The 13678-nt window shown below is 34.7% G+C and overlaps 1 protein-coding gene across 7 annotated transcripts in view; it reads right to left on the bottom strand.

The window, feature by feature from the left end:
• The window catches only part of DOCK7 (dedicator of cytokinesis 7), a 185707-nt gene that overhangs the window by 90743 nt on the left and 81286 nt on the right, over window positions 1-13678 (bottom strand). For all 7 annotated transcript variants that reach the window (XM_058538191.1, XM_058538190.1, XM_058538189.1 and 4 more), the window contains exons 15-18: window positions 11295-11412; window positions 7998-8068; window positions 4157-4295; window positions 3130-3231 (exon numbers count right to left, since the gene is read on the bottom strand). In XM_058538191.1, the coding sequence (XP_058394174.1) occupies window positions 3130-3231; window positions 4157-4295; window positions 7998-8068; window positions 11295-11412 (430 nt within the window). The remainder of the gene's footprint in view (window positions 1-3129; window positions 3232-4156; window positions 4296-7997; window positions 8069-11294; window positions 11413-13678) is intronic.

Raw genomic sequence — 13678 nt, forward strand, 5'->3', positions numbered from 1 at the left:
AGAGAGAAGAAAAGTGTGGAATAGGGGAGGAGCATGTAAGTGCTGTAAGTTAGTGTCAGTGTTCTACTTCTCGGATTAGGTGGTGGATTCATGAGTGTTTATTACATTATTAAATAAAATAATAAATTGAAAAGCATAATTATCCACACGTAGGTGTTACCTCTGTCAAGTTTAAAAACATCCTATATGCCGATCTTTGCATATCTATGCAAATATATCTGTAGGATAAATACTTAGAAATATAATTCATGAGATAAAGGGTATTTATATTTTTCATTGTGACATATTCTAGGCAAAAACAATCAAACAAAACTATTTTAAGGTCCAGGGGATTATGATGAGTGCCCCAGGCTGAGTACCATAATCCTACTGAGAGAAAAATTGCCACGCTGGTCTATATGTCAATTTTCTATAAGTTTTATAAGCATGAATCTGCTTTCTGGAGCCCCATAAACACTGATCCTGAAAAGCTGATGACACTGAACTGGGGTAAATTCACCAGAATACCATTACTCTCTGGAGGCATACTGGTGGCCAAGGTTTTTTTCTCACCATAAGGTTCCAACAGTATTCTACAAGAATGAGTCCAATTTTGCAGATTTTATGTTTGAGATATCTGTGTAACATCCTGGTAAAGACATCACCAGGCACTTTAATTTACCAGACAAATAAATGGCAAAAAATGGATGAGCAGAGACACAGATTTAGGATTCATCAACTAACAGTAGGAGTCAAGAGCATCTTGATTTTTGTGCAAGTTATACACTACACCACTTTGGAGTACTGTTCACATGAACTGCAGTCAGCAGTCCTATTTGAGAAGAGGGCTTACAGGTCCCGAGTAAAAGGTACACAAAAATTTAAGGGAGAAACAACTGAAAACCAAAAAGATGAGATGAAACAAAGCCACACAAGGGTTTACCTTCCTCTATACCCAGTTTTAAGAAGAAAATGATCCACTGATCATTGAAATCATCGAGTCAAATATCATAATGCAATAGTTTGCTAGTTATGGAAATTAGTTTATCAGTACCTAAGCATGTTTATATGGCAAACTTCACAATCTAAGGCCCAAAGAGCTTTTGAAGTTAACAGATATCAGAAGGTCTCTAACCTTCTGAACCAAAGTGAGCCCAACCTCAGCCCAGGAAGTAAATACAAAATTGCATTAAGCAATGACCTATAAAAGTTGAATCTTTAAATAATTATCTCTCATTTGTTTTAAATTAAGCACTAAAACTAATAATATATACTATTCTTTAAATATAATAATAAAGCTAAGAATATATACCGTTCTTTTAATATGGTAATTAAAATATACAAAAGCTTAAGCACTTAATCAGGTGGTCTATCTCACATGTCAATCAGCCACACTATATGTCTATAGTCAAGCCCAAATTATCACCATATTCTTTTTTTTTTTTGGGAGGGAGATCAGCCCTGAGCTAACATCTGTGCTAATCCTCCTCTTTTTGCTGAGGAAGACCGGCTCTGAGCTAACATCTATTGCCAATCCTCCTCCTTTTTTTTTTTCCCCAAAGCCCCAGTAGATAGTTGTACGTTGTAGTTGCACATCCTTCTAGTTGCTGTATGTGGGACGCAGCCTCAGCATGGCCGGAGAAGCGGTTCATCGGTGCGCGCCCTCGGGATCCGAACCCGGGCCGCCAGTAGCGGAGCACGCACACTTAACAGCTAAGCCACCGGGCCAGCCCGCTCACCATATTCTTTATATATGAGCATACACAGTGTAGCAGCTAGAAGAAAATCATCAGCCTCCCTTTAGAAAGCTGACACCGCATTTGCAAATCAATTAAGTAGGAACAAATGCATAACTTTTGAAAAATCATATTTTCTTTTAAAATATTTCTCTCTTAAATATATAATGCTACCCCTGACAGAAGATTAACTTATTTTACTGAAAAGATGTGTTCCCGGAAAACTGAAAAAAAGATTTGGCAGGGGGTAGGGGGAGGGAGAAAGAAGGAGTCATATTTCTTTCCTACTGCCTTTATTCATTCATTTAATAAATATTTATTGACTCCTTACTATGAGCCAAACACTATTCTAAGTACATGTAGATACAGCAATGCAAAAGAAAAAGTCCCTATCCTCATGGAGTTTATACTCCATAGATAATAAACAGATAAACAAAAATATATGAACTATCAAGTCAGTGATAAGTATTATGAGGATCAAGCAAAGTAACCAGAGACAACCTCTCTGAAGAGGTGGTATCTGAGTGGATATCTGAATGAAACGAAGAAGCTGGCCTTGTGATAGAGCATCGCCAGCAGAGGGAAGTGCAAAGGGCCTGAGATGGGAATGTGCTTTTCATGTCTGAGGAACAGCCAAGGTGGTGTGCTACGTGGCTAGAGCTGAGTGAGTGATAGAGAATGGTGAGAAAGGAGGTCAGAGCAGTACCCTTACACTGCTTCTTTTCTAAATAAAAACAATACATATTTGTTTGTGAATGCTTTTTGAATTCTACTGTGAAAATAAATGCCACCAGGAGAACATTCATAAGACATATTTCAGATTAACGTTTAAAAATAGTATAGTCAAAGCATTAAGAGACTTTGGTGATAATCATGTAATAGTTCTCTCAAAAAGTGCTCTGGTTTTTGAACAGTGACTACTGATGCTTGAGAGATTTTTCCAATGTTTGTGTTTCTTTCAACTCACATATGTCATCATCGAAACTGCTAATGTCTCTTGTACTGAATGTTTATTTTCACATATATGATCATCAATTACAAAAAGATTCTAAAAAATTAATTTAAATTTGTTTCTCCTCCAGCCTTTTAGTGAATTGTTGTCTACTAAAAGAAAGAAATATTCATTTATTTAAAGAAGCTTCTCATGTTACAATATGAAAATTCTCCAAATTTATCTTTTCGAGTTTATATTTCATGTATATTTTGGTTTTAAAATGGATATACTTATATTTTTAAAAAGAGTATAAAGATTTCTAAGTATTCTATAGAGTTAATTTTAGTTATAGGAGAAAATAACACTATTACTTCATTATCTACATACTTAGAGTAGCAAGGTCTTGTCTGAGAAACACACCTTTGTAATGAAAACTCCCTTTCATTCAACCTGGAGAATTTCCACGTGAGAGATACTGACCTCAGGAGACAGTACGGAATAAGCCTGTGGTGGTTTTTCCAGCGAGACTGGTAGGCAAAACTGCCCAGTCTTTAATCGTCCATTCTGAAGCATTGGTATCCACTTTTAAATAAAAAGGAAACAATATTAATTTAAATATTTGTTACAAAAGTAATTACTTGGAAGATCTGTTTTAAGAAGTTGGTATGAGCCAAATCTGTCTCACATCATCAAACACCAAGGGGATTTAATTATGAAAGTAATCATAATAGGCCTTCATAATTTCTCTAAAGAAAAGTTTCCCCAACAATATTTTATTGAGGAGGATTCCAAAAACATTCTTATTACTAACTAACTATGCAATACTTAAATCTATAGGAGATCCTTGCTATCCAAGGGAAAGTTTGTAGTAGAAAAAGGCCACAAAGGGAATCCATTTTAAACTGGAGTAATAGTGTCAATGTAAATAGGGAAAGAAAAATTTGATTAGCTAGGAATGTTGAAAACAAAACTAAAAAGTATGAACATAATAAATTTATTTTCCTACATTTAGCAAAAGTCATGTCACAAACTACAAGAGACAAAAAAAATGAATCAAATGTTGATTTCCTCTTTTGGATGAAGGCATAGCACATTATGATGTCCTTCACCTTAGGTTTACCTTTGCAATTCAACCATAATGATTTTCAAAAATACTCAAGGATTTTAATTGCCTTTAATTAAAGCAAAAAGGGTTTCAATTGCCAAGGGTCTCTTTTAATCATTTTATAGTCAAACCATTCTCTTCTGAAAACCCCTTAAAACTATTATATTTATACTGTACACTTGAGTAAACACACAATAATCAGGAGCAACACCTAAGTGTTTACACGTTAATTAATTATATTAGTTAATTACATGAATGAGCATTTTCTTGTTATGACGACTTCCTAACAACGTAGGGAATCAGATGAGGAATACTAAAACAACAATGAACACCAACTAGCTCCTATATACTGTAATTATTTTTAAGATCAAAGAGCTAAGTACTTAACAAAAATATGCTTACTGTATATCCAACAGGAGTCTCAAGAGGAGTATTTTGTTTCTGCTGACAACTAACATGGTAAAAAGTAAACAGCAAGTGATGCTGGTCAGTTAAAGCAGCAGGGAGTTTAGCCTTGACTTCTTCATGAAAATCAGGAGACCTTCACGCAAAAAACAACACAAAACACATCAATAGTCAGCAATGTGTTCAAAATAAACCATCATTGCATTTGTAATTTGAGTAATTTTAAAATAATTTCAGGATTCATACTTAATTTTTCTTCTAGTCCAAAATATTTTTCTTTATTCCCCAAATCTAAGTAACTATCTCCTACATCCAGAGGAGGGAGCTGCAGCTGTTTCTGAAATTTCTCACTCCACTTTTATTAATGTGCTGAGTAATCCTACTATTCAAAAATTCATTAATAATCACCACCTTGATGCTGAGATCTTCATTAGAGTAGAAACTATATAAAGGAGGAGACTAGGGCAAAGCTTTCTATATTTATAAACCAATTCTGATACACATTACATGGAAAAAATAATATAAGTTTTTCAAGTGTATATTTTAAAACTATACCACAGAAAAACATTTTTCTATTATAGGAATACAGCTCCATATTAAGACTAATTTGTATTATTCTTTTGTAAAAAAAAAAACAAAAGTATTTTTAGTCAACTTAGTGTCAAGTTGGACTCCCTAAGCAATGTCTTATATTAATTATTCCATTGCTAAAGAAACAAATAATGTTACCAAAACATGGACTAGTTAGTGTACTGAGTGACAGCTCAAAAAAAAAAGGAAAAAAGAAAAAAATCAGGGAACACCCACAAATTGCATCTGTCCTACAGTTGAGAAGTGCCCCCAGCCACTATAAGAATACAATAAATATCATATTTGATCAAACCAATGGCATTTTCATCTCAATATTCATTGAGAGTGGTCCCTAGGAGCATTTTTATCAGAAAGCATGGCTGCTATTTATAATGTAGACTTAAAAGGGGTAGAACCTTATCCCAACCTTCCATATTCAGTTAGTATCTCTCAGAGTTATATTCAGTGAAAATGATCCAAACCATATGGCTCCAACTACCTTTAAAGTGAAGGCTGTCTCGCCAATTATTTTTTTTTTTTTCAGATGCTAATAGATCAAATATCCTTCCATCTCAAACAAGCCTCAAAAATGCTAACAGGTGTAAATTTGATCACAGAAATATTAAGTGGAATGAGGCTTTTAATACTCACAAGAAAGACTGCTAATGCTTGCTGTTAACCATGTGAGAATTAGACAACTCTGATGAGTAAATGATGCTATACGTCTTACTACTGATCTCACTAACCACCACTGAATTACGAGAAAGTTGAATTTATTAGCAACATTAGACAATACTGCCATTTTAATTCTACTAATGCTGAGAGCAACAAAAATAAAGACCTAGCCACAAACTGAGATACATTTAGAAATTACTATCAATATCTTTCCTAGTGTTGAGTATTTTAGTTCATTTCTTTCCTGAAATCATATTATGTAAAGGCTTTTATGGAAAATTAAACATACATAAGTTATTCATCAACAAGTATTTTTAACTGCCCACCAGTAGGCTAAGCATTGTATTACTTTTGTGGTGGTTTTAAAAATAAACACAAAAAAGTAGTTACTCTCAAAAAATATATAATTTAGTAGAAATAGAAATAAGACATACATATATCAATAGCTATGCTATAAAGCAGGAGTTGGCAAACTATGGCCCACAGGCCAAATCCAGTCTACTGCCTGGTTTTATATAGCCTACAAACCAAGAATGGTTCTTACATTTTTAAATTATCCAAAAAAATGAAAAGAATAATATTTTAAATATTGAAATATTATATGAAATTCAAATTTCAGTGTCCATGAATAAAATTTTATTGGAAGACAGCCATGCAACTTGATTTATTGTCTATGGCTGCTTTTGTACTACAACAGCAGGGTTGAGTAGTTGCAACAGAGACCATATGGCTCACAAGGCCTATAAATAATATATACTATTTGGCCCTTTGCAGAAAAAGTTTGCCAACTCCTGGTATAGAGCATATAAGGTTAAGTGCTTCAAGAACAGAGCTGAACAGATTACTTCAAGTTTTAGATCAGGGAATTGTATTTAGGAAGAGACATATAATATGGGCCTTAGAGAATGAGTAAGAGTTCAATAAATAGAGGGAATCAGTATTATAATAGAAAAAAAGATCCAAGAAAGGCCCAGAAACAGGACAGCACAGGGTATGTTTGGTGATGAGGCAGAAATAAAATCATCAAAACGTAAAAGATGATTGGATACTAGAGAAAAGAAGAAGGAAAGGAAGGATGTCTTAAATTTTGAGTCAGAGTAACTGGAAAAATGGTGGTCTGGAAAAATGGTACTAAAGATAAAGAATCAGACAGAGATAGGGTCTGGAACAGGGTAAGGGATAAATACACAGAATTAAGAAGGCAGTAGGGCACTCAAATTAATATGCCCAACAGGCCACTGAAAATACATGTCGGTACCTCAGAAAGAAGGTTATGATTGAAAATAAAGAGCTGGGAACAATCCACATAAACATAAAAGTAGCAGCATTTTCACTGAAGGTAACTCAAAGAAATACATGTAAGATTATTTAGAGAGAGAAGATTATAGAAAGACAGGGTTAAGGGCAAAATCTTAGTGTCTTGTGTGCAATGTCTATACTTACAAAGAAAAATTAGAGTAATTACTACAGAAAAAAAAAAGTGCTCAAAGAGATAGAAGGAAACTGAGAGAGGGCGGTAAAATAAAGATGAGAAAGAAGAAAGATTTAAGGAGGGCAAGGAAAAACCATGCTACACAATAGTACTGAAGAAAGACTTTTGTTTTGTTTTGTTTTTTTAAGTACAGGAAACTTAAGCTTCTTCTTCACAGTAAGAGATGGAGCCCATGAAGCAGGGGACTGATGATGCAGAGAAGGGATAACTGACGGAGTCACATTCTGGAAGAGGCTGGATAAGATGGGTGAGAGCAGAAGTGAAAAGATTCACATTGTGCAGGGTTAAGTTACTACTATCTTTGAAACAGAAGGAAAGGCAGATCACACGGAGATACTGAGGTGAAGAGCAGAGAAGCTGATGGATCCCTAGTTTGAGGGTCTCAATCAACTTAATAAAGTAGGGACAGTAAGAGTAAAGTTAACAGAAAAAGAGCAAGAAGAGAGGGGAGAAAGTCTTCAAATGGCCATTGCCAACTGAGAGAGGTAAACAATGATGACAAAAGATCACGAAGAGTAGTGGGGCCAAAAGAAGATCAAATAAATTACTGTAGCCCCAGCATATGATAAAATAACATCAATAGCCCTGATTAGTACATTTTTGTGATTTTTCTCCAACAACAGTCAATAATCAAAAAAAAAAGAAAAGAAAGCAGAAGTTAAAGGTTATCCAAAGTTAACAATTTCCCAAAGAAGTAAAATGGAAAGGCACTAAGTCAAAGGATTACTGGATGTTGAGAATACCACCAATTTAACTGACTAATGGGTTCAAGCTTAGTAAAGAGTTAAGTAAAACTACAAAGTGTCAGGGGAAAATAACACGGAAAGACCAGAGGACCAGAGGCCAAATGATAATCTATAACAATATAATAAAATGAAAAGATCAGAGAATTTGATAGAAAAGATGTTTTGTGTATAAAGTCTTATATTTGAGATGTCTATGGAGAATGTGCATCTACAGGTTGAAAATTATAACTCTGATGTCAACTGTCTTGAATTTGCACATTCAGTGCAACAAAGCATTTGGTAAACACACTAACGTGAGTGCTAACAATGCCACTGAGAAGTGAGTAACTTTGAAAGAAATATTTGAATTCAGTACCTGTTATGATATACTACGGCTGTATAGGCTTCCTTTGAAAATTCTGAACAGCTAGATTTACCAAAGATTACCTGTAACAAATAACAGCATGTTGAAACTTTGTTGTCATAAATGCTGGATGTTTCATATCTATGTAAGAATTTGTCTGATTTAATAACTTCGAAAACAATGGGCAAAATCAGCCCAATGAAGAACAATGTGCCTACCGACGTTCATTCATAAGTTCAATTGCTTAACTATAAATTTCTTTCGAACTACAGACCCATCTGACATTCAAACATTCAAAAAGTTTCTATCCATTATATTTATATCTATTGGGCAGTAAGGTACATTTCTTTTTCTTAAAGAAGGTGAAGAATTCATTTTAAAATGTGGATGTAGCATATCATCTGGAATTTATATAAGAAATATGGTTCTAGAATGGTAGCATATATCTACTATACAAATTGGTGGCTTCTCCACTGAAACAGCAGTCATTCTAAAATAAAAAATCCTATTTTAGATCAAGCTATGTATCCTTTGTTTCCAATACTCCCTGCAAGCTACACTACAATGGAGGAGGAGCTCCATTCTCATATTCTTACATATGTGTTAAAAAAAAAGTCCACCACATTAAAAAAATACAATACTACTTTTGGAGTAGGTTTAGAGGTAAAATAAATCGGTCTTGTATATCTGCCTCTTTTAATTTTAATACAGCAATACTGTGGTTAATTAGGGCAGCTGATTAGATAAATGGCTTAATGATGTCAAGGTCATAGCTATGATTCCTTTGCAAGACAGTTAGGCTTGCAATGTTATCTAACCACAGATTAAACTCTTACGGCTGGCCAGGCATTCCTACATACGCATGAATAGGCACGTGGACATGTCACTGCACTTCCATCAACACAACTGATAAAACAACTCAAAGTCTATTCCTTCTACAAAACAATTGATTGGCACCATCCCTAAATAAAAAGAACATATTAACAGGTATTTGTGTTTCTTTTTGCAACATTTCAAGCAGGTCCTTTTATTTTAAGGGTATGTAAAAGTGTAATAATTACGACTCTTCTAGATAAGTCTAATTTCATCAATTTGCTAAGAATATGTTACTATGTTTTTATAAAATGTTATTCCAGTGCCAGAATTATGAAGTTTATGATTTTATCATATGATATTATATGACCAAAAAATTATCTTACGACCCTTTGAATAGTTCTTACTTAAAAAAAAATAGGCAAACTCAATGTATCTATGTTTACACATTCTTTCAAACAGGCCACTCACATAAACATAAAAGCATTATATTTTCATGTAAGTGAAAGGAATGTAGTACCTTTTTTCCCCTCTGAGAAGTTATCATTTTTCACAAGGTAATTTATTTTCATAACATGAATGATAAAAAGTAGAAAGTGTTCCTTTTTTGACCATTTGATATGTATATTTAATCATTCATCAACATGAACTGAGCATCAATTATGTGCCAAGAACTACAACAGACATCAAGACATAGATGTAAGACACGGTCCCTGCCCCCAAGGAGCTCACAATCTAGTGGACAAGATGAAGAAATAAGCATATAATCACAGAGTGACAAGGCCGATAAAAGAAGGGAGAAGATGCTATGGGAGCACCCAAAGAGGGAGGTCAAACTGTCCGTGTGGCTGCACCCAGCTGGGGCTCTGTGGAGGAGGCCACATCCATGCTAAGATAAGAAGAGTTTGTTGGCAAACAATAAAAACAGATTATTGTACATATACTTCATTTGCCATAAGCTCAAATTCATACGCCAATTCACATATAGCATAACAAAGCATCTATTTTCACAATCCAGTATCTTTTCATCAACTATGATAGCACGTTCATTCCTTCAGCAGAAATGAAGAGCTGGTAAAGAGCATGAAATGCTAATTCCAAACCTCAAAATAAATTCTACAGTTATTCAACAAATATTTATTCAGCACATATTATATGCAAGGATCTGAAACAGTTGCCACAGAAGAATACAAAGATGAATAATTTGTGCTTGCTGCTGTCAAAATCTTTAAAAGCTGATGAAACTGAGGTAATAGGGGAGAAGAAAATGTATTGCTTTCCTAGTAAGTAGAAAATCAGAAGAATTGGATTCAAATGACGGACACAGAAGGCTAAAATAAAACCCTGTTAACAATGTACCTTTCTTACTTCATTTTCATTCCACCAGGGTTCTCAGAGGTTGTACATCTACAGAGACAGCATGCTCCTATTCCATGTTACTAACTTCAGTTGAGCCAAACACTGACTTTCCTGGAACTTGCATTTATTAGTGTCCCACAAATCCTAAATGACAATCGGGCAGTCAAGAATCTCCCCAGTCTGGCCTCAACCTACTATTTCTGACTTATCTTTCACGCTTCTGGCTCACCGGCAACTCACCACTGTACCTCTGTTGAAGGACCTTCTCCAACTTGAATCACTTTCCTTCCCCCACCGCCTAAACTCATTGCCACTAACATTTTAACGACCTAGGGTTTTAGTTCAGATATACCTCCTCCAGGTAAGACTTGCTTGTTACCTCAGCAAGGCATTCTCTCCTACCTCTGAACACTTATGCCTCTGAATTCCTATACCAATCTTCTAATAATTGGCGCATACCTTGGTTCTCAATATTGGCTGCAAAATGTAATCCCTTGGGGAGATTTAAAAATACTGATACCTGCCTGGTTCCCACCCCCAGAGATTATAATTTAATTGGAATAAGATTCAATCCGGGCATTGGTATTTTAAAAGCTCCCCAGGTGAGTGTAATATATAGCCAAGGTTGAGAACTATTGCCTGATTTTCTCAGCAAAGACGGGAAGAATCATACATGTTAGAATCACCTGGGGAGCATTTTCAACCCACACCACAACCTCATATACTTCCCATCACTTTCCACCTCCCTTACCTGGCATTTCATTCCAAAGGAAGAGAATCAGAATCACAGGTGCCAAGAGCAGAGAAAAGGTATCTGTGCTTTGTTAGAGCACCCTAAGTGATTGTGATCTCTCTTTTGAGAGTTACTATTTTAGAATTTTATGTATTTCCTTATATCCTCTAGACTACAAGCCTTATTCATCTTTGTATCTCTGGGAGTGCCTAGCATATACCAAGTCCTCAATAAATAAGACTTCAAGTAAACTCATTACCATCTGTACAGGAAGTAATACAGTTAGAACTCTGGTTTACAAGACAACACTAATTTCCAGTTTAGAGCTGCCAACCAAGTGATACCAAAAAAATGTCCATATAAACCACATATGAAGTATGGGAATAGTAAAGAACATTTCTTACCGGCATGGCATTACTCAGATCTTCCCCGCACATAAACTGGACTTTCACTGTTATATTTCTGGCAGAACCTTGACGATTGGCAAAATTGAGACTCTGAGGGTATATGTAGAGAAGATTTCTGTGAAGGCAACAGCATGCATGACAGTGAATACATATTTAACAACACTATGTATCACTACATGCCACAAAAGAAACAGACGAACAAATACTGAATTATTAATATTTGCTAGCCACTATGCTAAGTATTTTCACATACAATATTTTATTTATCCTTAGAGCAATCATTCAAATAGATAGCAATTAAATATATCCCAATTTTGCAGATAAATTGAGGCCTAGAAAAGTTAAGTGATTTTCACATACAACCAAGTAAGTGGCAAAGCTGAAATCAGAATACAAGGTTAAAAACACACGTTCTTTCCTCTACAAGAGGCTTTTGGGAAATAAATGAGTAGGACTGAAACATTATTAAGAAGTTAAGAGACAGTTCTAATATTATCTTAGTTCCTCCAAGCACATATAAGTAGGATGACATTTATAAATACAGCTTTTGTATAAATGTGATCAAGGATTTAAGAGGTATAATATTCTGCATTATTGTTCAAAAACACGTATGACAATATGGTAGGTATAACAGTATTAGGTAGTTACTATAAGACAATCACATATTACTGTGCATTTATTTGGTTTTATGTCCAGTTTATGATCTTGCATCTTACACAACTTTATCAGTTCCTGCTGCCAACACAGAGAAAAGAAATAATCCAAGAAAAAATATCAAAGAGAGGGCTTAAAAAATAAATAAATAAATAAAATAATGAGAGTTACTTTACCTGAAGACTAGTGCTGAAAGCTAATGAACAAGACTTCAAGTATTCTAAAATCCTGCTAAATCAACTGCTGGGGCAATGAAAATAGGTCTAAACTTTCTGGAAGGTGGTAAGGCAATATAGAAATTTTAAATGAACACATCCTTTGACCCCAAAACCCACCTCTAGTCTAAGGAGAGAACTGCACATATGTGCAAATCGGTGTGTTCAAAGAAATTCACCAGAATTTTTTTATAATAGTGAATAATTACAAGTAATTAGAAATATAACATTCATTAGTACTGGATTAATTAAATTGTGGTATATTAATAAGAAGGACTACTATGTTGTACCCAAAATGACAAAGTACTGAGTATTTACTGATGTGGAAAAAAGATACCCAACATGTTAGATGAAAAAAAAGCAGGTTCCAGAGGAGGATGTATAGTGTCATTACCCTACTTATGGAAAATTTGGGTGGTGGGGAGGTGGATAAAAGGATGTTTTCGAAATATTAATAGTGGTTAATAATGATGGCTCTAGTTTCTGTCTCATACTTTTCTATTTTGTTTGAAATTTTTTACATTTAGAATATATGATCTTTATAATTTAAAAAAGCAATAACGTAATTTCCATCGTGGGAGGATGGGTGTGTATGACAACAAGCATACAATCTGAAAGTCATTAAAGAAATGGAGAAGAGTCACTTGTCAAAAGTGCAAAAGGCAAATATGGAAATGTTACCATACGACAGTTTCCTGTTCAAAAGAACTAAAGATCAAAGATAACTATGACTAACCACTGAAGTCATCAAATAAAATTTGTACAGGGAATATTGATTGATTCTGCACCAAATGTCAGGCACTATGTTGTGCACCAGAGAAATGAAGGAAGATTAAGAAGCCCTTCCCTGGTCTTGAGGAACATATGGTCCAACAGGACAGAAATGCCTATAAATAGACCATTTCGAAACAATGTAGTGTTGTGACAGAGGTATGCAGAAGCTATGGGAGGAAGAGATGTATACTTAGTTGACTGAGGGCAAGTCTTTTCATCTTCTACCTTTGCAATATATTTGTTGAAGAAACTGGACTACTTTTGTGCAGATTTTTCCAGAGGCTGGATTTTATTGACTGCATCCCTGTAGTGACATTTAACATGTTCCTCTATGTTTTCTGTAAATTGAGAGTTGGATGTAGAGCCTTGATCGTATTTAGGTTCAAATTTTTTCGGCAAGATCACTTCATAAATGGTGCTGTGTCCTTCTATCAGGAGGAAAATGTTTGGTTCTTGTTTCTCTTTTTGTGCAATTAGTAGACAATGATGATCATTGCCTAAATCCGTTAACCCATTAAGGGTTGCCAAAAGGTAATATTCTATCATTCCTTCTTTATTTAATATGTGGTATTATTTCTATGAAGAGTGCTTTTCCCCATCTGCTATTTGCTTAGCCAGTGAGTCATTATATGAGAGGCAGAAATAAATACTTGATTCTTTTCCATTATTTGCCAGCTTTCAAAATAATCAGTTGTTGCATTACAATCCTCTAAAAGGGATCAATTAAGTCTTTTTTTT

The sequence above is a fragment of the Diceros bicornis genome, chromosome 4, assembly GCF_020826845.1.
Source record: "Diceros bicornis minor isolate mBicDic1 chromosome 4, mDicBic1.mat.cur, whole genome shotgun sequence".
In the NCBI taxonomy this organism is placed as follows: Eukaryota; Metazoa; Chordata; class Mammalia; order Perissodactyla; family Rhinocerotidae; genus Diceros; species Diceros bicornis.